Here is a 27,433-nt window from a genome sequence, read left to right as displayed (position 1 = left end):
TCTTCAGAATGGGCTGAATGTAAAACAATACATTTTAAAAACTTCAAACCCTAAGGTTTCCTTCCTTTTTTTCCTTTTCCTTTTCCTTTTCCTTTTCCTTTTCCTTTTCCTTTTCCTTTTCCTTTTCCTATTCCTTTTCCTTTTCCTTTCCCTTTTCCTTTCCAATATACCACTGTTAGCAGATGGTTCCTGGAGTGTAAATCAAAGTAGTTAATCTCTCTCTTACATACACAGGAACACTCAGACAGCCACTCCCTCTCTAAAGTTGTCTCGGATTTGTATCTCTAAACTACAGCAAACTCTACAGAGAAAAAAAAAACAACACAAGAGAAACAGTGCTTTAACCACGGCTTGTTTGCATTACGTATATGGAGACAGGTCTCTGCAGGCGCAGTGCAGAATGGAACACAGTATGTCAAGATGTGACAGAGCGGCTGGTTTCGGGTTCTGTGGTTTTGACCTCCCCGCCTAGGGAATGTGGTAAATGACATAAAGCCAGATATTCATCAAACGCTGCAGTTTTTAAATGTGATCACTTACCTTTTGTATTGCTTTCTCTCTTGAATAAAACACACCTATATGCTTTAAAAGCATTTGCCTGGGGCAAATTAGTATTATTTATGGATACATTATTGTTGCCACTATCTTATTTGTCATAGTCTTAGCTCTGGAAGAAATTGTTTAACAACATCACAGGAGTTAGTGGTCCACATTTTTGCCTCTGTCAATTTTTTTCACAGCCAAAAAAGAAAAATACGTCTTGACTGTTTCTTTTCTCACAGAAAATGAGGCATCTATCAGCCTGGTGTGTTGGGATTAGGAACTACGCCTAAGTAAAACACGTTCAATACATGAATTGACTAGGACTCTAGTAGAAAGTTCTTCATTGCACTATAGATTCGATCCTTGCTGTAAGATACAGAGAGATAGTGCCCAGTGAAGTGTAGGGGTAGGGCTGCATGAGGGCTGAATTGGGTTCTTAGCAACAAACACACATTTGCTCTAGCAGGGGAACTCCAGAGTCCCACTTACATTTTCACTTGTACTACTGAAACAGGGCAAAAATTGTTCAAATAAAAGAACTGCAGTGAGGTAAATACTTCAGAAGAAAGCAGATTAGAAAAAGAAGGAATTGTTTCCTCATTCAGGTCACATGGGCTATTTGCTTTCTTCAGCATTCAAGATAATCACTTAACCTGTGGCCCCAGAAATTCAAAACAGTTTAAAATTTATTCCTACTTGACAAGACAGTGGAATGAGAAATGAGAAACACGGTGCGGCCTGCAGCAGTTTTATGAAAAAGCAGAGGAAGGGCTCACCGAGACTTCCCGGCTCGGTTCCTGTTTAGTCTAGTCAGACCTTCTTAGAGGCATAAAGCAAAAGGGCAAGGGACAACAGCCACAGGTTGCATCAAGGGACACTCAGATGTGAGGACAAAATATTTACGTAAGAGACAGGGTCAAACATTGGAGCAGAGGCTGTGAAAGATGCACAATGGAAGCCATCCAGAGCTCAGCTGGTGAAAGTCCTGAACGACTGCATCTTGGTTTAAAGCTGGCTTTTTTGGGGCGGAATGTGGTGGCCTACAGAGCTTTTCCTACCTGAACTAATCCTATGGTTGTAGCATAGATTCTTTAGCAGTTTTCATGTAAAAAAACCACACTGATAGTGCTTTGCTGAGGTCAATGACAACTTTTCTTATTCTGGCTAAAAGAATTCATTAAATGGCATAGTTGTCCAGTTTCTGCTTACCTGCCTGCCTGGAAAGCAAGGTCTGACAGCTGACAAAGTTGATATTTGACAGTGAAACGCAGTTGTGGATTTCACAGAATCACAGACTCACTAATTCAGGGTGGAAAAGACCTCTAAGATCATCTAGTCCAACCATCAGCCAGACCCACCATGCCCACTAACCATGTCACTCGTACTGACATCTCTACATTTCTTGAACATCTCTGGGGATGGAGATTCCACCACCCCCTGGGCAGCCTGTGCCAGTGCCTGACCACTCTTTTGGAGAAGAAACTTTTCCTAATATCCAACCTGAACTTCCACTGGGACATCTTAAGGCCATTCCCTCCCATCCTATAGCTGTTACCTGGGGGAGAACAGGCCAACTCCCACCTCACCACAACCTCCTTTCAGGGGGCTGTAGAGAGCAATAAGGTCTCCCCTGAGCCTCCTCTTCTCCAGACTGAGCAATCCCAGCTCCCTCAGCCCCTCCCCGTAAGACTTGTAGTCCAGTCCCCTCGCAGCTTTGCTGCCCTTCTCTGGACATGCCCCAGGGCCTCAGTGTCTTTCTTGCAGTGAGGGGCCCAAAACTGAATGCAGCACTTGAGGCGCGACCTCACCAGTGCAGAGTACAGAGGGGAAAAATATTTGTTTTGTTTTGTTTCATTGCATGCAACTCAGAAGTTCAAGTTCATTTAGTCATTAACCACATGAAACAACAATTTTTAAATAGTTTCCAAGTACCTCAGACAAGCTCCTAACGAGACTTACTTTGTGCAAAGGCTTCCTGCACGTCTCCTCCCACTCCGGTCAGAGAGTCCTGAGGTGTGTGGGTGGGCGTGGAGCAGGCAGAGGCAGACCTGATGGGCATCGGGATGGGTCGGCTGATGGTGTGGCTAGGCGAGGAGCGGGGGGAACCTGCCCCTTGGGTCTGCAAAACAACCAAGCAGATAAACGGGTCCTTGTGAGAGCCCTCATCCTCAGCGCAAAGGCATCATGCTGTTTGTAGATGGGTTGTGTAATGCTAAAAAGAAATGTACTGGAGTCAGTTGTTCGTTTGCAGACAGCAATGCTCCAGTGTACAAAAATTATAAGTAGGAAAATATGAGTGAAGATCTGACTTCCTCAAAGCATGGGAAAATGTCAGGCAGCTAAATTAAAAAAAAAAAATAATAAAAAATCCAAGTTAATAAACACCAAAGCATAGGCCTGCTCCCTGCCCTCTCTCACTCCCCCGGTTCACATGTGCATGTGGTAAAACACGACTGATTTGGATGTGAGAAGGGGAGTGATGCTGCACTCAGGCACCTCACAGGCCCTCACCGCCAAGTGAGCTGCTCATGGCCAGGCCCTCCACCTCCTTGCTGAGTCCCACAGGGCCCAGGCAGCCACATGGCCACATGAAGGCTGACACGCTCAATAACTAATACAGCCTCAGGCCTTTTCTTTGGGTCTAGAGAACTATTTTAAGTTGCTCCTAAATCATACACCGTTAAATTGTTTGCTCTGCAGGATATACTCAGGCAGTCCCAAAACACTGTGGGGATGGGGCCTTTATAAATCCTGCTATGGATTCAGCTGCTGGAAGCTAACCTGTTTTCACACCAACCATATAAAATGTCATGCTGTTAGCACCTTGTGGTTAGTATCACTTAGTTGAAATTCAAGCAGACTTTACGAAATAATAATTTTTACCAGGGTGAGTGATACCAAGAGACACAGTGCCCTTTTCCCTGACTGCCTCAGAGCCCCTGGGAATGCATGTCCACATAAAGAAAAATGAATGTCCAAGCCCACGCCAAGCTGCACACATCCTTAATGACCGAAATCCTGGAGGATGGAGGTGGCTGGAGAACTTTTACACAGTGTCTATAACATGTACGCCTGTTCGTTTACAGAGAAAAGTAATATATGGGCTGTCTTTCCCTCACCTCATGTTCATTTTGAGAATTCAGAAGGATTTCTTAACTATTCCCATGCCATTTCTTTTGACTCCTGCAATGGCTACCACAGCGGCCCAGTTAAGGTTTGGCAAATACATTCTAAAAAAAGACAGTGGCAGATCATAAAGGAAGGAGGGCATCATTGCCCTTGACATTTTTATAAATTCCTGCCCCTAACCATAAATTATGTATCAGGATACTAAGCTATTTGTTCATTTCTATCACCCCTTTCTAAGAGACATTACCACCAGGGAGACATCAAGGTTTATGAGGAATAAGCACATTAGTGAAGGAAGAATAAAGGATTTAATACATAAAATTTCTCTAACGACCAGTTTTAGAACATTTAAATGATAGATGAAAGGGAAGTCAAATATATAAGGGCCAGATGCTCTCCTGTTTCTGGAATCATCTGTCCCCACAGCAGCAGCAATTCTGATCTCTGCTCCACAAGGGGCTGAGCAAAAAGTGCCCTCGAGATGCTCCAGGGTTTTTGGAGGTCACACCCCCTGCATGTCAGGCAAGGCACCTGGGAGCTACAACATCTTTCATGCCTCAACTCCTGTATCAAACAGATCTGCTAAAGAATTTCTTGTTCCCAGTTCCCTCTTTTTCTACTCCTTTTTCCTCAGCTCCCCTTTGCCTTTGGTCATAGTTCTGGGAAACACTAATGGTGGGAACTTTCAGAGAATATGAGAAAAAAGGGATGAAATTTGTTTCCTATAACCAAGTCACATTTAAGGAATGAACTTCATAATAGGCGTTTTATTTACTAAAAATAACAGATGCCTGCCAGTACTTCTTCACTGGAATTTTCCCACAAGAGAAATGTAAAAGCTGCACACCAGTGCTTAGTGTTGCATTTGCTTTACAGCTATGGCTGAGACCTTGTGTTTATGATAAACAGTGCTTTCTTATCTGTAGCTTTCAGTTTTTGAACAAAGTGTTTGGGAAGCATAGAGGAATGAAGCATTTGGATCTCACTGTCCAGCTAAAAACTATTCAATTTTTATATTATTTAGACAACATAAGACAGGTAAGACAGAAGTAATGAAGACAATGCTGAAATAGGTGGATATTAGGGAATGCCTGATGTAAGAGAAGCAAACACTTATCCTACTTGGTTTCAGCTCAGCCTAAGTTTGTGGGACAGGAGTGCTCTTAGGATTGGATTCCTGCTTAGTGACTATCAGGTGAAATGTGATTTTCATGGGCTGGAGCTCCTGAAGCCCGCAGAGAACATCAGTAATGACTTCTTGCTAATTTGAGCACAGAAATCTAGCACCTAATTGCTCCCAAAGTAGCCAGCCCCACCAGTTGAGGACTAGGGCATGCTGAAAAAGAAGCTAGGACAGTGACCACCAAAATGTAGATGACTTCAGGTTTTACGCCACAATTGGCTGCAGTTGTCAGTGTTCCAGTGCCTTTTAGGAAAACCTGTGTTTTATTTAATTCACCATCTCTAGTTATCGTATTAAGGATCTGAAGTTAACCCTTGCTAGACAGGAGAAGGTTTCCCATCATTAAGCATGATGCATGCTTAGGAGAAAAGGCTCGGAGTGGAAGCAGGAGCTTTGGTGCACTGCTCCCTCTGCCGGGACTGTGCAGGGATCACAGATGTGAAAGCGTGTCCCACAGCCTTGTCAGGTAGTGAAGAAGCAACACGGACATGAAGAACTCATTATCCTTTCTCAAGAAAGGGCAGCAGAGAAATAGAAAGTTCATAAGCGTTAGATGATTTGCCAGATGGCTCATTCCAACTGAATTCATCCAGAAATTAATTTCATCTTGTTTCTCTCAACAGATCATGAAATGGCACAGTGTAATGAGGATCACTGCATGGAAACTCTGAGAGTAATTCCTGAGCAACATCATCTCATGTTCAGCATGGCTATTACTCTGTGAAGAAAAATTCACATCCCATAATAGCCCAAAAATGAGCTTTCACTTATACTGACCAGTGAACATTCTACATAATAGGGAAACTCTTTTCATGTTGCGAGCTTCTCTTTTGTGAATGGAGGAGCCTTTTAACAGTGCTGCACAGAACTACATGGATGGCTCTTACACAGAGGTGCTATTTCACAGAAATACTTGGGATGGAGGGACTTTGAGTACAGCTTGAATACACCTAGTATTTGGTCAGATTTTATTTTTGGGTGCCACAGATTGATGCTTTATAAAAATTAGCCAAAATGCAAAGTGGTGTTTTTTAGCCCAATATTTTTCCAAGATCCATTTCAATACTAAAAAGCTCCAAACGAACTAAACCCTCTAAAATTTAAAACTGCCCTTTTAAATTTAGGTTACAGAAGACAATTAGAAACTACAATACTGTCCTGAAGACTGACAGGACTATCATTGCAGGCTTTAGAAGATGTGTACACCATGCTTTGACTTTCCTGGATTTCAAATTAATTGTTCTAATTTAAACTCAGTTATATTTTTCTTATAGTTCCAAAGTTCTCATTACATTTTCAAAACATTTTCTATGGTGGAAGTGTTCTTTAATTCATATGCTAGTTTGGTTTCACTACATACGTTCTGGTTTTTTATATAATAAGTGAACTTATTTAGAAGCATGAGAAAAAGATCAAGACTCCTTGTAGTCATGACTCACATTCTAAGGGGTTTGATTATAAAAATCGCTCCAACATACTTGAAAATAATGTGTGAAAGAAGTGCAAGATATTAATTTTGGTCAAAGGAATATGCACGCATTTCAAGCAAAGGAAGTAAAATAAATCACAGGAACACAGTCACATTTAGGAGTTAGTGAGGTCTCCAATACGTAGGCAACTTACTGCCTGTTTCAATTCTTCTTCCTAAAGAAAAAGAGGATCAGCACATTAGATTAACCAGGACATAAGTGAGGAACGGAAGAAAAAACTTGGAGCACAGATTTAAGCTAAAACCGCGATAGCTGAGAATGTGTCCAGGTGATGGTTCTATCTCTGAGCAGTCTGAAACACCAGAACAGTGTAAAGTGTACAGAAAGCAACTGCAGCCTCCTACCCTAAGGTCTCTTTGTTCAGGCAGTGCAATGACAGCAGGCTGAGCTGACTGCTAGTTGCAGCTGTGAAGCATTTCATGGATGGAGGGAAAAGCATCTTCTCTACTCCTAGCTTGCAAAAATCTGCTGGGTGCTTGGCTGACCCCACTGCTCAGGTGCCACCAATTTCTGCACTGTGGCCACAGACGACTGTGTCTGAGGAGATAGACTTAAGGGGTCCAACACCATTTGATGCAAATAGATGTTGTTTAATGGATTTCCTTGAAATTCTCTCTGCTTTTATCAGAGCCACATTTGACTCAAGCCACAGTGAATTTCCATGTGCTCATTCAATCTGGCATAGCAAAAAACAAACACTCTCATGCCATTCAGAATTCTTTCTTTCAACGTGAATTTCTGGTGTTGTTTGTCCTGAGGCATAGCAGGAAAAATGGAGCTAGACTCAAAGAAAGATATATTTTTGACCTTACCCTAGCCTCTCTTAAAAGTGCATGTGTATGGATACCTCAGCTTTTAAGTGAGATCCTTTCTTGAGGTATGTTTCATCTTGTTAACACAGGCCTCTTTCTACATTTATGAAAATGATCAACCGTTACTGGGGAAGCACTTTCAGAGAGCAATAGACTGAAGTCCAGAGATGCTGTCAAATCCTGCTGCCAATAAGTGAAACAGGACTGTATAGCATCATGCTACACTATTATTCAAATGATTGTATTATTTACTCCATAGTATGGAACCTGTCTCTACTACTGTTCCATCCATTTAGCAGTAGATGACAACGATGATGTGTTATTGCAGGAACACCATCATCTGATCTTCATTTAAAAGCCCTGAATTTGAAGGTAAAAGCAACAAATAGAAAGGGGAGGTCACAGAGCCAAGTTTTATTGTGGAAATCAACAAGTTCTGCAGAATTCTGCACTCGTCTCTCCTCTCTGTCAAAGAAAAGGGCTCTGCCCTTCCTCCTCGGTAGTACCAAATGCATAATCCTTACCTTCAGCAGTTTCATGAGGCCTTCTAATTGAACCATAAGCTCTCTTCGGCTCTCCTGGAGAGCAGACATCCTCTGTTCCAGCTCGTCCTTCCGCTGTCTGAGAAACAAGCAGATACAATCAGACCTTATCACTCAACAGCTTTTAACCTCATCCAGTGCCTAGAAAGCAGGGCTATGCGTAGGCTATGGAGTTCCCTCATACCAAGAATATTCGTGAGACTGAGTACAGTGATTAGGAAAAATACAGACACTGACACAGATCCTTCTCCAAAGAGCAAATGGGGTTCAAGATTGTGTACGCTTTCCCTTGTGGGAATGCCTGGCAGTGATTTCATTTTTCTATCTAAGAATCTCTCCAGTCAATAACCTCGCTAACTGTCAGGAGAAATTAAAGCCGTGCCCTGAAGGACAGGAAATTACAGCAGGGGCACTGCACAGGGCAAGATATGAAAGAAGCTAAGAGAGTTCAGAAATTCAGCCAGAAAACCACAGTGAACTTCTTTTGTTCCCATCTTTTCAGAAAGCAAGTGTAAGACTATCACGCAGCGGAGCTATAATTGCTTGAAAATAGCTCTTTGGGCTCTAAGTCTAGTGCTGCTCCTGTGGCACTGTGAATACCGGGCCACCCCACGCGTGGCAGCCAATTCGTGCCCCACAGCCAGCAATAGCTTTGATCCTGTACAGCTCCAGTGCACTGCAGGGACATACAGCACCACAAGTTCCATCGACACTGCATTGTGTGAGAGGTCCCTAAGTGAAAGCAGTATGGAATTGCTGCCTGCTGGAAGCCATGCTGTAATTAAAATTGTTACTGTTGAAAAAGGTATATCTTGGGTATATCTTATACATGACTATGTTGCAAATTGAATAAAAAAAACTATGCCATTATCCTTGTACTACCTGTAAAACATGACTTTCTCCTAAAGGCCTCACCTAGAACATTGTGCGCAGTTCTGGGCTCCACAATATAAAAAGAGTGTTAAGTAACTTAAAAGTGGCCAGAAAACAACAAAGCTGGACTTGTAAGGCACGTCATGTGAGGAGAGGCTGAGGACATTGGGTTGCCCAGCCTAGAGAAGAGGAAGCTGAGAGGTGACCTCGCTGCTCTTTGCAGCTCCCTGAGGAGGGGAAGCAGAGAGGTGCCGGGCTCTGCTCCTTGGGAACTGATGGAGGATGGGAACAGCACAGAGCTGCACCAGGAGAGGGTCTCACTGGGCACTGCGAAACCTTTATTTACCGTGAGGGTGGTCAAACACTGGAACAGGCTTCCTAGAGAGGTGATTGAGGCCCTGTGGTTTGTCAGCATTCTAGAGGTATTTGGATAATGCCATTGTTGATACGCTTTAGCTTTTGGTTAGCCCAGAAGCGGTCGAGCAGTAGGACTAGATGATCACTGTGAGTCCCTTCCAACTGAACTAGTCTAGTCTGGTCTAACCCAATTCTACTCTATTACAGAAGACCAGAATCAACAACACTAAATATGTTTCCTGTATTTAAGGAAACATGAAACTCTGATTTTGAGCCTTCTATTCAAGTTGCGTGAGCAGATACTGATATAAATATCATTAATTTCTACAGGCTAGCGCATGTGCTGTCTCTCACCTGCATATTAAGATCAGATAATAACACGGATAGGTTGTATTTACTCTTCCAGAGGACTAATTATCTGTGATGGGCCTTCCTTTCCAGGAATGCAATGGTTGGAAATGCTATGAATTGTACAAAAGCAACTGAATTTAAGAAGCTGCCAATAAAAATAAAATATTCAAAAATATTTTATAAAATATGTAATCAAAAGTGGCACATTCTAGCACATATCTTGTTTTCTTTAGATTTTTAAAATTTTTTCAGATTTAATCTATGTAGAGAGAGGACCTAAGCAATGTACAATGTACAGGCCTTTCCTCTGACAATAAGTACTGATGCAAGCCCTCAAACCCGTGGGGTAACAGAAGTAAATCAGTCCTGCTGTTTTGCACACGAGCAGCCTCATGACACTTTAAGTACATACAAATTCGAGCTTTTGCCAAAATTCCACAGTAAATCAAAAGCCAATTATTTACCTTTCAACTGGTGAACACGTTGGAAGGTATGCAAAGCAGTACAGACGCACAAATTTAAAGTTACTTGCTGCCTCTGACACTGCACATTAAATCAGAAAAGGTACCATAGTCAAGGAACTCAGCACCACTGCCCTAGGGACATCCCATGTCAGGAAATTTAAATAAGGTTATTAAGGTTTTATTAAGTGTAGCAAAACTGAAAAGATATAAAATTAAGTAGTCAATCTGCTAACGTTGCACAATCACTGGATTTTTTTTTTAAAGGATAATTAATTTTATTTGTCAACTACATAGAAAGCTGATCTCCTAAAACTGCTTAAAATAGATGTTAAGCTTGATGCACGGAAGGAGCTACATCATTAGTATGTTTTGGGCAGTGCATGCGTTTTCATCGTGCTCAGTTTTATATCTTAAACTCTCACAGAACATAATTTGCCTGTGGATATCTAGGAGTAATTACATACTAAAATCACTCAGAAATCAAGAAGCTGTTTGTTTCCAGATTGGAATGAAAATTTAAGTATTTGTAAAACAGAAAAAATTTTTCAGTGTGGAAAACACAGTAATAAAACTGTACAGTATTTGTAAAGAAAGAATTTAGCATAATTTTCAACAGTAATTTCCTTCAGCTATGAATTAGGCAACAAAAATATTTCTAGTGCAAGGAGGAAGCAGCTACATGGCCAAAGATTTTCTTTAGTCTTCTCATGAGAGAACTGCTGTTTGGGCAGGGGGGATAAAATTTAATCTAGCATTGTTTCACCAGAAAGAAATGATTTGTACTCTATTCTCTAAATAGATTAAGTGTTTTGAATAGTTCTTTCTGGATTCCCAGCCTGGCTCTCACTACATGAACTTTGGGACACACGGGGAGCCTACAGATACGCACCAATCGCTCTTCTTCAATGTGATATATATGGCAATTAGCATACTCGTGTAGAATATCCTAATTAACATGCAGACACATCCATATCAACATTTTCAGCTTAGTGGGATAATGCGAGAAATGATTCTCTAGGTCCTCAGCTGCGGCAGATGTTGTTGTTATTCCTCCCTCCTCACATGGCACAGAGCACAACTCTGCAGCCTGGTTATGCACAATGAAGAGAACTGACCTCTCCTTCGAGTTCAAAGCATGGGGAATTTTCCAGAAAATAACGTCTAATTCTGGCTGTACTTTCATGTAACTCTATATTTACTTGAGCCTAGATGAGAAGTCTTTGTAGAAGCATTTGTTCTGACAGAAGAACATTTTTCCCCATATGATTAATGACACTTGGACAAGGCTTTGGGGACCTATTCCAAATGACCTAAGGGCCTAACTCTGCAAACACTAATGCACAGGCTTAATTTAATGTAGATGAGTAATATGTGAGATTCCTCATGCATGCTGCTTAAAGCGTAAGCTTAATTACTTTTAGGACTACAGCCTGCAATGAAACGGGAGAAAAAAATACAGTGTTATATTTACATAAAAAAGGCCTCAAAAGCATAAGCCAGGTTTATCTCATACTTCTTCCCTTATCGCTACAAGCCTGTCAGAGGAGCTGCCGGAGCTTCTACTGCTGTGCACTTGCCTGAGGAGCCGCAGCTCTGCCAGGAGGGTGGGATTTTGCTGTGCCTTCTCTGGAGTGGGCTGAGATGCTTGCTCATGCTCAAGTCGAAGCCTCTGGATCTCCTGCAGGATTTCTCTTGGGGAGGAGAACAAGCAGAAGACTACAAGTCAGTCTTTTTCCACAAAACCAGCTCTCTACACATCGCTAGGGGACAAGAAGTGTGACTGTACACAAACCAATGCGGATTTAGTGACTGGGCTCCAACCAACAGAAGAAGCCCACAGCACCGGGATATTTTTTTAATAAAATTTTAGGACTTTGTCATAAAAGGGAAGCATTTCTTCAAGATCCCCAAAACCAGATGTAGACATGAAATAGCAATATGCTTAATTAAACTGCTTCTTTCTATTTCTTCTCCGGGAATATTTCTAGTATCACATCAACTTAACAAAATATAAAATCATATCTGTCCCATCTTGAGTATATACATATATATATTGTAGAGTAAGCACAGATGTGAGAGTAGTCACTGATTCATGGACAAGCACTTCAACAGGACTTGTTACGGCTGGCATGCCATCCCTGGAATGCTGTCAGAGCGAGAACACAAAGCTTCACAGCTGAAGGTTGAAACCTTTGTGATTTTTTTCTCTCCTGCACAATGTGTTGGGTACCAGACGGCCAGGAGGCGGACTCCAACTATGAAAGACAAATCAAGACTGGAGCTGGTGGCTCATTACACCATGACAGAAGGCCATGCAGGGTTTGCAATAGGAAACCATCTGGTTTGGGCTGTCCTGCTTTACAGTCCAGCAGTAAAAGCAGAGCTCTGCTGTCACACATCTCATGACATTAGGCAGTCTGATACCTAGGGCCAGACCCTCTACTGACAGCACATGTGTGTCACTCCTGTTGGAGGTAGCTAGCCCATTTCTCCTGGGCACTATCCCTCAGTCTCACTTACATCTGAACCTAGTGTTTCATTTCATCAGTGCCCTCACCTGCTGCTAACCTTTCTGCAGACCTTTCTCAGGCAGATTGTATTCTGGGGAGCTTTAATCATCTTCTTCACAAATAAAAGCACAGGAGCAAATCATTACCAGGATGACTAATCCTTTTATCATTTCATGTTACAGCTCTATAGAGGATCCAGCTCAAAATTAATTTGGTTTTGAAACAGGACAGGTTTTTTTTTTTTTTACTCTTAACAAACAGCAGCTGTGAAAAATAAAGTATCAATGATTGCATCATGTCATTTAACATCACATTCATTAAAGAACAGGGTGGCTGGGGATCTTAAAGCCTTTGTTATATTCTGTGGACCTTTTTGTGCCCTGTGCTTTTTGCTGAGGGAGGCATATTTGTGTGTTTAAGTACAGAGCACAGAAGTGGTGGTAGGAAATAACACACAACACATAGGGCTGAGCAAAGCCAGGTACTTTGTGAATGCTTACCGGTTTTTATTCTCAAGCTCTGCAATCAGCTGCCTCTGCTGCTTGTTGGCATCGATGGTGAAGGAGATGTCTGCTGCCCCTCTCTGCTGTGCCTGCTGCTGCTGTAAAAGAGAGGGCTGCTAAGCAAGGGGTGGCCAGCAGGCTCCCACAGGCTCAACACAAAGACCACCTCACAGAACACACAGCACCATGCATGTCTACATACAGAGAGCATCCATGTTTTGGTTCATACCAGCATGGCTACAGTAAACAATGGAGTGTTTACCATCTCGTCTTTCCACACTTCCTCTGGGAGCTTTCTTAGCCCCACCCATCCGAAAGCTGAGGGAATGGCCCTGCTGCAGGCAGCAGCTGCAGTATGGACACTACAGGCACTGAAGAAAAACCAGCTTCCCTTTCCAAAAAGAAGAGAATATGCTTCCACTTCAGCAATGCTACCTTTGCTCGAAAGTTGGGTTTTACTCTCAGTTTGAAGGCTTTTGTGCCCAGGTTTCAGACTGGCTGCATTGCCCACTCAACCAAGTTCTCCCATATGCTCTATGATACTTCCAAAAGCTCAGTCTCCAATCCTGCAGATATAAACAGCCCTTTTTTTTCCCAATAAAATGAAGTTGGAACTGAATTATTTCTGAATTACCAACCTAGGCGTTACTCACTTCAGCTTTATTGGACTATGTTCTTTTCTTGTATTTTTCAGCAGTTGCCACTTACTGGTTGGTTTGTTCACACACCAGTACTTCAGCATTGCATCAATGGCAACACAGGGCAAGAATTCACACAGACATCTGAAGTTTTGTAACTGTCAAAGACATCCATTTGTGTCTAACACCAGCGTGAAAGAATCAGACAGTGAAGGTTCCTCTGCTGAGCTGCTGCTGTGATCAGAGTGTTTCTCACTATCCAAGCCCTGTGAGGCCTGGAGCCCAACTCAGTGTGATGCCACACACCTCCTTCTGCAGGAATGGGCCCTCAAAAAGGATGAAGACTTACCCTAGTGGTCAGTGGGCTCTGTGCTATTTTTTCTGCTGTGGGTGCATTTTCCCATTGACACTGCAACCATCAGGGAGGGCAGTGCATAAGGAACTGAGACAGGCTGGTGGGTGCCTGATATTGAGGGAGCCAGGTTCTTTGTCCTGAGTGCGCTATTAATACATTTAGTTCCTTAAAAAGCAGAATGGCCACCAGCAAAGCTTTATACATTTCCACCCTGCTCCTAACTTGGTTCCACTCTTGTGGTCTGCTGAAAGATTTTTGTATATGGAAACCTTCATTCTTTCTTTTGTCTCATCTCCTCAAAGAGCTCTTTGGCTGGCAAAGAGAAATACATTAACTTTACTCAGACCACCTCTATTTAAAAGCGACTCAGATATTGTTTCCTAAGCTCTCCCTTCTATCAAGGAACACGTTATACACACCTGATTTCTACCAGTTTCTACCCAGAGATGTTACTAGTAGGGAGTTCTGTTCCTGTGATGAATTACTGTCCTTCAGTAATAGTCACCTGCAGGCTGCCCAAGAGCTGAGCACTGTGTGTCATACCTTGGAAAGGAACTGCTGTGGGATGGGCTGGCAGACCACAACAGCCCTTGAACCCGCTCCTCGAGCTAGAAATTGCACCAACAGAAGGATGCACAAGGCAGCCTCACATCGAGAGCACTGCCTGGCTTCACCCTTTCAATTGACCCCACAGTGTAAATCTCAGGGTGAAAGTATGCTTCCTGACATCCTGGACCAGCTGCCTTTCACTTAACTATCATTTATGATTCCTTGTTCTACCAAATGTGCTGAGATGGAAAAAAAGTAACTAGGCTGACCTTATTTATGCCATTTAAGATTTTATATACTTCGATTAGGCTCCTGCTTCCCTCTCTAACACAGTTAGCGAGGTTTCAGCCTGTCATCACCTTCTGTCTCGAGATACATAGAGCAGAATAATCACTGCTCTGAAATGAAAATGAGAGCCAGGGCTAATGCAGCGGGTCATTATGGCCATCCTGCTGGAGATCACTCTTTAAAATCCTCAGCACTTAGGGCCCTGGTGGTGGTGGTATTTGAACTAAAGAGTAAAATGGATTCATCACCTGTTTTTCCAATGCAGTAAATCATTAACCTTTAGCCAGAGCTTGTCCAGACAATATTTTCCAGTTTTGCCTGTTTAAGATGTCAGATTCCCTTTGCTGTAATTAAGTACCATTACGTTACTATATGGATTATATGCATTAATATGTGGATTCTCTGACTTAAATAAAAGCGTTACTCATAAAATATAACAACATCTGATGAGAAGGATAGTGAAATATAACCCATTAACCATGGAGATTGTCAGACACTATTTCCCTGATCTTGCCAAGCCCCTGGAACACGACAGAAGGAAAGCAACTCCCTTTAATTAAAACACTTACTGATGAAGAAGTTTCTGCTGCCAGCCTTGCTGCATACCTGGCGATCAGCTTATGCTCTTCATCCAGGCGACTTGCGCTGTCGAGCACGCTGCTCAGGGTGGGAGAGGAGGGAGAAGAGACACGTTAGTGCACAGTATGCATGGCAGCTGCTCTGCCACTTTGTCCACTCACGCACCCTCATCACAGAACTTAGAAACAAAACATCGCCAGCAGATGTTAATTGAGCAAAGGAGAGAGTTGGGAGAGTATATTCCCAGGGGCAGCTTTGAAGGACACTTACCAAGGTCTCCCAGACCACAGTTTTAGAACCCCTGATCTAGGAACTTCTTAGATTCAGACTTTCTCTTTTATTCTTGTTTTCTTGATATTTAGGAATAAGATTTCAGAGAATCACGTAATGGTGCCCCACTGATCCCAGCCTTGGACTGGCTTCAACGTGGACCCAACTCATGCTGCCAGGATGCAGGAGTTTAGTAGCACCAACTACGAGGACAGTCTGCTTTGGTCACTTATAAAACCACCACAAAAACTGCTAAGAAAGTGTAAGAACTTAGAGCAAATATGCTGAATTCCTTTAAAATATTGTGTCTTACTATAATTTGTTTTGTAACAATATCAAAGGCAAAAATTCCTCACAGGTTAATCCCTTGTCAGCTGTCCTTATTTTAAATGGAGGTTATTACTAAGTCTGATGAGCACGAAAAATGTAATACAGTGAAAACATTTACTTCTTCTAAATACTTAGAAGTTTGCAGAGAACCACCAAAACTAATTAAAAGAAAAACAAACAAACAAAGTATGAAGAGAACTTTGTTGCTCTTGGATAATCCTACAGAATCCTATATTGCATTACACCCATTACATACAAGAGAAAAAAAAATGAAGATGAAGCTGCTAAGAGAAGGTGAGAAGAATGCTTTGCTGCATGGGACATGACAGTCCTGCAGATGATCCCGGACAGAGGCAAGCCTGCCCTCTATTCTGATGCCTTGGAAACTGTGTGATGTTTTGGCTGAAGGGAGACAAGCACATGCCTCTCTATCCATGTGCCAATTAGGACGCATAGTTTGTTGCTAGAAAATGAGTTTCGCATCTCAAAGGAGTGTGCAAAACAAGGGCATGGGCATCCTATCCTGTTATTTTTCTAGAAGTTACTCCTTGAACCTAAAAAGCCTGCCAGATGAAAATAGCACTGAGAGACATTTTTAAGCAAGAAGTTCTGCTTCTGAAGAATCAGCAGATATAAAAGAAAACCGGAATATTTCTCCAAAAATTCTCAGTGAGATCATATCCCCAGGTTCCTCAAAGAAATACAATGTGCATCTTTTGGTTGGCTTGATTAAGTCCACTGGGATCTAGAAGTTATGTTGGAAAGATGAGTAGCTGTTGATATTCATTGATCATTAAACTAAAGCTGGGAGTCATGTGGATTTGTTATGACTTGCTGAGGTAAGGGAAAAGAGAGAAACATCTTTCTCTCATTCTGACAATAACCTGTGAGGCCACAAACATGAAGTTTAGAAAAACACTAAAGCTATGAGAAGTCAGACATGAGAGGGTCTATGCAACCTAAACTTGTGCTTTTTTTTTGTTTCGGTTATTCAACTTCTTTTGTTGCACATATAGCTTAACTCTGTTCTTACTCAGATTCTTGCAGGATGACAACATACAATGGAGTTACGTTCTGGAAAGACTCAAGCTAAAGGTGTTTTCTGAACTTTCTAAATCCATGAATAGCGCTCTTCGTATATGCCTGTGCCTACTGTACCAATATGTCATCCAGAGAAAGAATAGGAGAAGCAACTCCTACAAACAATCATGCAAACCAGGTAATAAGGATTAATTTCATGACAATAAAATTCATTTTTAATTTTTCCTTAATGACTAAAACATAACATTCTAACAGATGGCTGTGAAAACAGTAAGCGTTGAGCATCAGTTCTCCTCTTTACAGCAATGTGCAACTATATTATCCATCCTGGAAAAATAATAGATTATGGTTCCACTTGCTGGCACAACACACTCTGCAGCATAATTCTGGGATGTGAGCTAACCCCTGAAACAATGACTTCACTGAAAGAATCAAGGCTTTGCTGCTTTTTGATTTTCACTCACTATTTATGTCTTTGATATACAGTTATGTGTAGGCAGATGTCATAAAATTAATGCAGCAGTGCACCAAATTTGGCTGATGAATGCCAGAAATCAGTGGCCTCAACTCTTTGTAAATTAAATTTCAATGTCTGAGATATATTTAATTCTGAAATATACCTATTCCGTGTGATCATTAAGCACAGAGGTCTGTACAGCCGCATTAGCCTCAGATGCCAAGACTTTCATGTCTTAGATTTCCAATTTGCCATAATTCACTTCTGTTTTTACTTCAACAACTGCATGGAAAATGATACACTGAAAACACACAAGCTTTAAAATATTAAGAATGTGTGTGTAGAATGTGGGATCCTCAAGAGAATCTTACAGGCGTCCATTCAAAGGAAATTCACCACATAAAAACAGCCTGCTGATGAGTCTTGTCTAAAAAAAGTTAAACAGTTGTTTTAACACTGCTTCTTCATTAGTGACCATTTCTCTTATGATTTGATAATTATCAGCAGTAATTGGTCTGACCAATAACCAATGCTATTCCTTTTAAAACAGGACTTCTTTTTTAGGCTTTTGCTCTTCTGTATAATACTTTACAGGCTAAAGGAGATCCATGAGGAAGGATCTCAAAACTCCAGGCACAGGAATGATAGCCTGTGGAAGAGGAGTGACACTCAAACACCTTGGCTATTTCCCATGCTTTAGATGTGTCCAATCAGCCCATTCAGCAGTAGATGCCCTGCACTGGGTGTTAGGGATCCAGCGGTCCCTGACATTCTTAAAACTATGTCATCAATGGCTTGAAAAGTCTCAGAATTGCCATTCTCTCATGAAAGTTGTGCAATACTGGAATCAGTGTAGCCTGCATGCTGTGCTCTTGCTCTACAGAATGCAAACTTTCACTCAGTTAATAAATGAATAATGTACTATGAAAAATATTGACAAAATAAATGCTAGGTTTCTAAGTATTAGTGCTACAAGAACAATGTTCTAATTGTAACCCACCAATGCACTTTAATGCTTGTTTACCTGTGACCCTTCCAAAATTGTTCTGGTCTGAAGGCCTTTAAAGCTGAGTTGTATCAACTCAGCTCTCTGCTTTGTTACATCACAATTTACATGAGAATCACCTAGATTTTACCACAGAAATGTCAGTATCATTAAGGTATGCAGATCTAATCATAGAAAATAATTCCACTCGAGGGAGCCTGGTGTCTATATATTTCCTCTCTCATCAGAGGGTCTGATTTTTTTTCCTCTTTCATGGGAAGACTCAAAGCAGAAACCCAGCTCCAGTATTCTGAAGCCGTGAAGCTGAGCTGCCCCAGAGATACACTTTACTTTCTTCCCAGCTAGCTCAAAGTGAGCCCAGCCTTCCAAGCTAGTTAGCACTTCTGCACTCTTCTGTAATAAACATCTTCTAAAATAACATGGAATAACATGGCACTTTTATAGTACAGAAATATGACTCACCACACTACTAAACAACATAACAAAAAATCCACACGCCAGCTTTCTATGGAACAAAAATACCCTCCTCCTCATAATGTATATTATCTTATCTTATTCTGCAACTCCAAAGAAAGACTGGAATATGTGAAATTGATATGCAAAACCAAGTAGAAACTCTAACTTATGAGAACAAAGAGGAGCAGCTAAAAGCTTTTCTTTCAGCATCAGACCCTAAAAATGAACACAATTAAATATCATCTATTGATTTTACACTCTAAAACACACTTTAAGAATAAAACAAGCAAAGCATCTGGCTAGGGGGTGCTATTTTTACCCATACAGCTACTATAAATAATGAATTAGTCCTTCTCTTGCTTCTTAATTTGCCCTGGAGTATTGGATTCTAAATAAAACCTTAAGTAGCTTATTAGCCTGTGAGAGATGGAAAGGAAACTTGTACTTCTCGTTCCAGTATCAAGTAACTGCAGATGGAAGACAAAGATAAACACTGAAAAATAATTCAAAAAATCAAATATGAATACCAGCTACACTTAAACAGACAAAAATATTAACTGGACTATACTGGATCATTAGCTGATCATTAGCTAATAAAAATAAGCCTGAGTCATTATCTAAAAAGCTAACCTGTTCTTTTTTGAGACACTACTTTATAGCTGTCAGTATACACAAATGTACTGTGCTCACAAAGTACATTTGTATTTTTCTTTAAGACAGAGGTCCACCTCCAACCATTCCTTTTTCATCGACAGATGCCAGCAGCACCTGAAAGCATGCCGTGGCACACAGAGCTTTGCATACACACAATGTTGTGGGAAGACCCAAAGGCTGAGCTGGCTAGCTGCAGAGCTACCTGATTACAATTAGCTGTATGCTTTACTCAAGTGACCACATCTTGAGCTGCAGCATCAATGAGCTTGAACTCAGCCCCATCCCAACACAGCTGCGTGGGTTTTGAGCAAACTGCATCCAGCCACGCTGGGACTGGGACAGGAGGAATTCCCATTTTCCTGAGGATGTTGCCCCAGATGATGCAGAGAACTCACCTACCTCTCCCAGTGACAACATTTTGTTTGTTCTTCTCATCTTAACCAAAATGTAACCATTCCGTTTATGATCAGTCTCATTGCAGCTGAGCAGAAATTGACAGTGCAGCATGGTTTGCTGCATGACTAACACTGCTGTTCTTCTCAGTTATGTTTCTGTCAAAATCTAATTGGAATCTCGTATAAATGACAGAGATTGTTTCTAGTTGAGGATGCTGTGACTGCAGTGATTTAAAGTTGGCAATCAGATGCTACGTACTATACTTTGCATCAGTTATTCTAGTAATTAAGGCCATTATCAACCACTGTCCATTCATCCTTTAAAAACATGACATTTGAAGGATGCTATGGCACATAGATTTTATGTCCATATTTGAATACAAATATGTATTATGACTTGGTGAGGTGGGTCCACAGGCTTGAAAGAACAGGTTGGAGTACACTGGATAAAATTTGGAGGATGAAGATGGTAAAGATGATGCTGGGCACTCACAAAGGGATCTTCCTCACTGAAGCTATATCAATCACAGGTATGGCATCAGTAGCACACCACCACAAATGACCCTAAACCACATCCAGTCTATGCTAGCCTCTTGAATCACCTTACTGAGTAAGTCACTCATGGTAGGCAGGGCAACATTTCCTCTTTCCTCCATCAAACTAGACCTAATGGTAATGTCCTCATGTTCTCTTCAATCATAAGTGGGCAAAGGCTGCTCTAAACACATGCCCCAGCAGCTTATTTGCACGGCCACTCTGTAGATATTATTACATTGGCTTGCTTTCTGGAAGCTTTGGGAATGAAATCCCCATTCAAAATGTTTTTGCTTTGCGGAAGTGGTTTTCATTTTCTTCTCTAAAAATCAGTTTGCCTTTTTTTTCTCCCCACTGGCGAATTCTAGTGGGATGCAGAGTAGAGAAGCAGATCCAGAACAACGAAAGCAGATTCTCTGCTCCACTGGGCATAGCTACATGGCAAATTACCATCATTTTCAACTGGAACCACACACAAAAGTGAATTTTCTATGGTTGTAGAGAATCATTGCATCCACCCTCCCTGAAGAAGCTGCTGATTGCCTTCTCTACATATAAGAGTGTACACGGAGTTTCTAACCTGGGAAATTCTCTGCAGTAGCAGTAGGAGAAACTGAAGGGTTCGTTATGATTTACTCTTGGAGAGGTGAGCCAGCACGTTCCCTCCTGGGGGTGACCAGCTGCAAGGCCACTGGCAACCAGCATTAGGACAGCACATGGCTTTAGAAATAGCATGGAGCACCGGGCTCTGTACTCCCTCCCACAGAAATAATGAACTACGTTCAAGGCACCCATTTAAAAACCTTTCATACCTGAAACTGGATGAAATAGAAGGTGCATATATATGTATATACAAGATGCACATAAACATAGCAGAAATCAGGTAGATGTAAAAACAATGCCTAGCATAAGTAAAAATTGAAATGAACTCCTTCCTTCAGCAGGCTAATAAGCAAATTCCTATTATTAGCATTATTTACATACTACTATCATCGTTACTATCAAGGTAAGCTGAAGCTATGAATTATGTATCATCAATGCAAAATCAAAGTCACTGTTGTGTGAACACTTCTTTACCATTGACATGTCCGGCACTGACTGGTGTGTGGCATCCCAAACCAGTTTGTAAAGTCACTCTTTAATCAAGTACTTACTCGCAATACCTCGCTATTTAGTGTCGCTAGAGATAAAACAGCAATTGCCACGATCCACCAGCTTTGGGAGGACATACCCCACAAGCATACACGTTTCCTTTAGGTTAGTGCTCATAAAAAACTGCTTCATGGGTAGCCATGAGGAGAGCACGTGGCCGACCAGCGTCCCTTTCCTGGATCCCCCAAAAGTGCCAAACCTGCACTAACCGTGCGGGGTTGCTCTGCAGCATGTTGACATACAACCCAATGAGCACGTGTTCATCGGCCAGCCTGTCTGCAACATCGAGGCTGTACTGTAACCTGGAATGGGGTCGGGGAGAGAGGGTGCAGTCCGGACAGACAGAGGGAAATAAACAGAGAAAGCAGGAGCAAGTGAGATTGCGAAACGAGAATGTAGGAACGAATAATTAAAAGCTCTCAGGAAAAAAATACCGAGTGCAGAAATTATTTTGTTATTGCTGTAATTTACATATTTTGTATTTAATGGCTTAGGATGGTAGAATCCAACTCAAGTACAGAGCCAGCCATGGTAATCAGTGAGATGCCAGATCAGGCCAGGGACTGGGGCTACGCAGAACCATTTATTTTAAAATAAAGCAGATTGCGAGGTCAGCTCTATTTGTTTCAGTATATTCTGTAGAGTTTAAATACATCAAATATATGTCTGTTACACAGATAGTAACATACTGAAATCACAAGCTGGATTTGCTCGTAAGTGTCTGATCAAGACCTCGCACCCAGATGCACATAAATACACTTAAGCATGCCCTATAGCACTCACAGGGTTAATTGGTTACTAGAATCTTCTCAAGAAGAATTTTTAGAGAAAATATTAAAAACAGGGAAGTAAGGAGAAGTTTCTGTTTTAGCTGTGTTAGTGCAAGCTATGAACATACTCTCTCTTTAACTTACCCTTTGCCTTTCAAGAAAGCTGGAGCAGCCCTAGCCAGCAGTTTGCTCTGCTCTACTTCAGTGTTCTTGGAGGGACAGCTAGTTAATAAGACAGGAAAACTAAGAAGAGGGTAATCACTGAAGCCTGACATTTATTACAGAACAGTTTGGAGAAACTCATTCAAGAAGCCTAGACTGGAAAAACACAGAGCTTTAAAGAAATGTTAGAAAACTTCAGAAACGTGAAGTCAGGAATTAGTTTTCCCTCCTGCTCTCCAAAAGCAAACTATGAAGCCTTTACTATAGAAAAGAGAAACAAAATGTACTTCTCTCACAAACGGAGAGCTAGAGGTTTGTACAGTTTGCAGGTAGAGTACGATGTAAACATTACCTGAAATGCAGCCTCCAAGCTAGGAAAACTTCCTCATAACAGCCAAATTGTTTTTCTCCATGCCTGCCATGAGGCGGTTTCAATAATCTATGGAAATCTGCTTATTTATATGTAGTAATGGGAAACATCAATTTTGTTTTGTTTTTCTGTTGATTCTGTTCATCAAACCTCAATTGTCTAATTGCATAATGCCACTTTTTTTCTTAATTACTACATTTAATCGACTGCAGTAACTGCATCTTTTCCAGTACAAAAATAGGGTTAATAATGTTAACAACTTCTTAAGATAACACTGGCTAAAAGCAGGGAAATTTCAATGTTAGTTTTTCTTTCTTGCTACAGCATTTCTGGTTATAGACAGATAAACAGAAATATATTTTACTTTCTTGCTTTTAGAATTTCTTTTGGGGGTTTGGCTACTGATACTACAAGTATTTTTGATCAGAAGACCTGTGTGTTAGCATGCATGCACCTGTGCTTCCAGGTGTGTGTGTGTGTAGGCAGATTATTCTGCATAAAGTGTGATGCATGATGAATTTGAGCAGATGTGGCTCTGGTGGACTGAAGAGCAAAACTTTAATATTAGGACAAATAAAGAGTCCTCTAAGATGAAATGTGTGCCATTCTCCCCCTGCTACGGGAGATCAAGGTTATCCATGGGGTTTTGAAAAAGATGGCACTAAAAGCTGTCCCAAGAATCCAAGCCCTACTGTTTTATACTAAATCTGAAGGATAGCTCAGTGAAATGCAATATAACACAGAAAACAAACAAAAACCAACAAAACAACTTGCTTCTAGTTTCTATGTCCATGCTGTTTACGTGTGCCGTGCTTCTACAGAAGTAATGTGCGCGCAGGAAAGCATGCTCCATTTTGTCTAGAAGGATACATTTTTCAGTGTTTTATTCCCAGTTACAGAAGGAAAATGCTTTAAGGAGATACAGAATGTGTCCCTCCAGCCAAAAAATGCAAAATTTGTTCCTAATTAAAGATAAATTTGTTGCCATAATTGGAGACTGAAGACTGCAGGGAAGATTTCAAACTTTGCTTTCTAGCAGCACAGTGTGATGTCCCCTCTATCATGCATAAACTCGCCTATGCCCCAAAGCAACATAATTAGGGTGGAGGGACCAGCAAACAAACTTGACAATTGTTCTCATCTCTATTTCCCTCTTGTTAGCCTAAACGTATTAGCATCCAACCTTTTCTTAGGAGCTATATTTTCTAAGCTTTTTTTTTATACTTGGGCATCTCTGATGGACTCTGTCATGCTCAGTAGCACATTTGTTCCAGTACCATGCCCTACGTGGGGTACAAGCTCCAGACGCCACCTCCTCTGGGTAATGAGTTTTCATAGATTTCTACACGCTGTCCCAGTCAGATGCACTCTAACAATCATATTGCTGACTCCAATTAGTTTGTGGTTCACTGCAACTGCTAGATCCTCTGTTAAAATATTTCTCTCCATTCAACTATGCTCCATTTTCTATTTGATTATTTGCTTCCTTGCTATAACACTTACAATTACTGAGTTTCCTCTAGCTGATTTCAAATCATTTAGACATCAATTACTACCCTTGCAATTGAGCTCCTTTTTTAGTTTAGAAATTGCTCTCCAAGCACTCCTCTCCATAACTGTTTCAACCTTTGTACCATCTACAAATTGCATACACTCACTCTACTGCTCCAAGTAGGTCATTACAAGAAATAGTGCATAGTGTCTGATGGAGGATAGACTTTAAGAATCCCAGCTGATACGTCCTCCTAGAATGATAGCAAACTTTTTGAAAATTTAATTACTGATTTTCAACCACTTGTGCACTGACTTTATACTAATTTCCCTAGGCTCTTATTTCCTTTGGGTACTTTTGTGTCATATGGGGTCAATGTCAAAAGTCTTTTTATGGTCAAGCTGTATCATATCTGCTTCTTCTTTTTTACCCACTAGACCAGTTATCTTGTCAAATAAATACATTAGTTTGGTTTAACATAATTTGTTCTTGACAAATCCATGCTGGCTACTTCTCATGAGTTTATTATCCTCCAGGAGCTTACCAATTCTTTCATAACTTCAGTACTGTTGGACAGCAAGGTTAGGCTCCCACTTACATAACTTCTTCAATTTTTGTCCATTTCCACCTTCAATTTCCTTCTTTGGAAGAGACAACATTTGTCCTTCCTTGTCTCCTACAGCCTCCTACATCCTCCATAATTTCCCCTAAATACAACTAATAATACAAAAATTGTTTTGGCCACAGTGAATTTGTCTGGATCCAACAAACTGGACTATATTTTTCTAAGACACGTTCCTGTTACAATGAGCTGCTGAAGAATGTTTTCCTATCTGAACTAAGAGACAAGAACTCCACCTCTGGGCAGATGTTTACACAGATGTACACCTAACAAGATTTGTGAAAAAGTTATACTCTCTTTAGAGCCTACCCGACCACTGAAACAACCAGACATTAACCCTGCCTTTAGCAGACAGAACACTGGCCACAAAATCCAAGGAGGATTCTCATCTTTTTTCTGAAAAAAACATGCAAAGGCAACTGACAGTTCAAGTTTACTACGCTCCTCAGACATATGAACATGAACAAGAAAGGCAACGAGTATGCTTTGCTCCAGAGTTATCGTCCAGAAATTTGGCCTAATCTCTCAGTGCCCTACATCCAAGCTGAATAACCAATTCTTTTTAAGGTTTTATCTGGAAATCAAAAAAGGCACCATCTACACTGACTCAGCATTAAATAACACTCCATTTCTCATTGGTTACGGACATTTGATATCACAGTGTATTCTTTCTGTCTACCACAGAATTACTGACTAATTTCAACTTTACTAGAATGTACTGCATCACTCCATTTATTCCAGTTGATTATACCTTTAGAACTAAATGTATCAGCTGCTAGGGGGCACTGAAAAAAATGCAAGAAAAGCCATTCTGCTTCATCTCATCCCACCTCAAACCCTGTAATTCAACAGTTTAAAAGAGACTGAAAGAGGTTGTATCCATTATTATGGTAGTGATAGACTGTAGCTGGGGAACAAAAGAATCCAAACAGGGAAGATACCGTTAATTCAGCTAGGGATAGTGTCATTCTTCTTGACTAGACAGAAATTTCTATAATGCTCAGTCTACTTGTTTTGGCTTAACTCATCCTGCACATTGGGTTTCTAAGGGCAATGCGTACTCTGCAGCAATGTTCTGCTGCCCTCTAGTTAATCAGAGATCACAAAAATAACTGCGAGATTAAAAAAATATTCGCTACAGTAGAAACAAATCAGCTCTTGCAGTGTTAATCACTTATTAGCTGTCATCATAACAAATGTCTATGATTTGGTATTTGGGAGAAGATCAGTGATTTTTTGTTGCTTCTTTACAAAGATAAGTGCTTTAAAGTTCTTGAGCTGCACAGAGAGGAGTAAAGGATTCAGCTGAGCACACTGTACTGTTAATATCAATTTGCACACTGTGTATATTTAAAAGAAAGCCAACTGTTATGCCAAACTTCTCATTAACACTCACTCACGGACATGATGGCTCAAACTAAGCAAGCAGACTGTGATTCTGAGGTGGACTGAAGCAACTAAGACGCATCTCAAGGAAAGCCTAAATCCGACTTCCTTTGAATTTCGGAATAATTGTGCATCCACCCAAAACTGGTGCTTCGTGCTCAATTAAACGGCAAATAACAAATCATGTTTCGCCTCTTCACAGCTGCTCCCGCAATTGATCATTGTATTTACTAGTTATCAAAGACCTTCTCTTTAATAAGATTCTTCTTCCCAGTTCTTTCCTCTTGTCCACCCATGAATTCAGAAATGACGAGAGTGTTTTGCTGCATTTATGCTACCATATTCATTTCCAGCAGCAGAGTGACTTGGTGTGCTGCATTCAGCATTTCCTGCTACAGGGAAAAACTTGATGTGAATGGCAATGCTCTTATGTGAACACAGCCATCTGAAACAAATACCACGGGAATGCTACAAATAAGAGTTTGTGCTAATTCTCTTTTGCATAAAGTATCTAATTACATAAAAACTTTCTTCAAAGCTATCTGAAACCACTAAACTAGATTGCAACACACATTAAAGTAACCGTAAGTTGTCTGCAATGAAAACAAGCCAGCAGATTTACCCTTGATTATGTTCAGCTAGAAATTTTACCCAAAGTTTGTGCAATTTTTATTGTAACATGAATCACTGAGCATTTAATATGAAATCAGCAGAACTGCAAACAAGGCTGTCAAAGTCTGTTTCTCTGATGTACGAGAGGATGAGCTTCCACTAATGAGGCCTGATTCTCCCAAGGCAATAATAACAGTAAAACCTACAAGAATGAACGAAGACACTGTTATTAGTCTAATACAGATTGAAGAAGCTGGCATTTAGGAAAAAAAGTACCTTGGTCTCAGTACTTTCTCATGGAATTATAGCTAATCTCGTGCACTAATCAAAGAAGAAAAAAAGAAAGGTTGTTACACTCCACAGTAAAAAACTGGGAAATTGTTCTTATCCAGTTGGGCACTTTTACATAACATGAATTTGGCTCTTCCTGCAGGTCACTACAATGAGAGAGAATGCTGGGAGAAGAGCACATCAGCCAGAGGCACTGGTCCATCTCTGAAGCTCCCTGAGTAAATGCAAGGTTTTCACTAACTTCAGGAGGACGTACACCTGCCTTTC

At 41.0% G+C, this 27,433-nt stretch overlaps 1 protein-coding gene across 17 annotated transcripts in view; it reads right to left on the bottom strand.

The window, feature by feature from the left end:
• Nucleotides 1–27,433, bottom strand: part of DTNA (dystrobrevin alpha) — a 177,104-nt gene that overhangs the window by 16,036 nt on the left and 133,635 nt on the right. For 7 of the 17 annotated variants that reach the window (XM_021386433.1, XM_021386440.1, XM_021386445.1 and 4 more), the window contains 6 exons: nt 15,157–15,244; nt 12,755–12,855; nt 11,322–11,435; nt 7,682–7,778; nt 6,479–6,499; nt 2,503–2,662 (listed from right to left, as the gene is read on the bottom strand). In XM_021386433.1, the coding sequence (XP_021242108.1) occupies nt 2,503–2,662; nt 6,479–6,499; nt 7,682–7,778; nt 11,322–11,435; nt 12,755–12,855; nt 15,157–15,244 (581 nt within the window). The other 10 variants (XM_021386434.1, XM_021386441.1, XM_021386436.1 and 7 more) reach the window with 5 other exon arrangements.

Source organism: Numida meleagris, chromosome 2, assembly GCF_002078875.1.
Source record: "Numida meleagris isolate 19003 breed g44 Domestic line chromosome 2, NumMel1.0, whole genome shotgun sequence".
In the NCBI taxonomy this organism is placed as follows: domain Eukaryota; kingdom Metazoa; phylum Chordata; class Aves; order Galliformes; family Numididae; genus Numida; species Numida meleagris.
The sequence above is the reverse complement of the archived record's forward strand: the minus strand, read 5'-3'. Positions and strand labels throughout refer to the sequence as shown.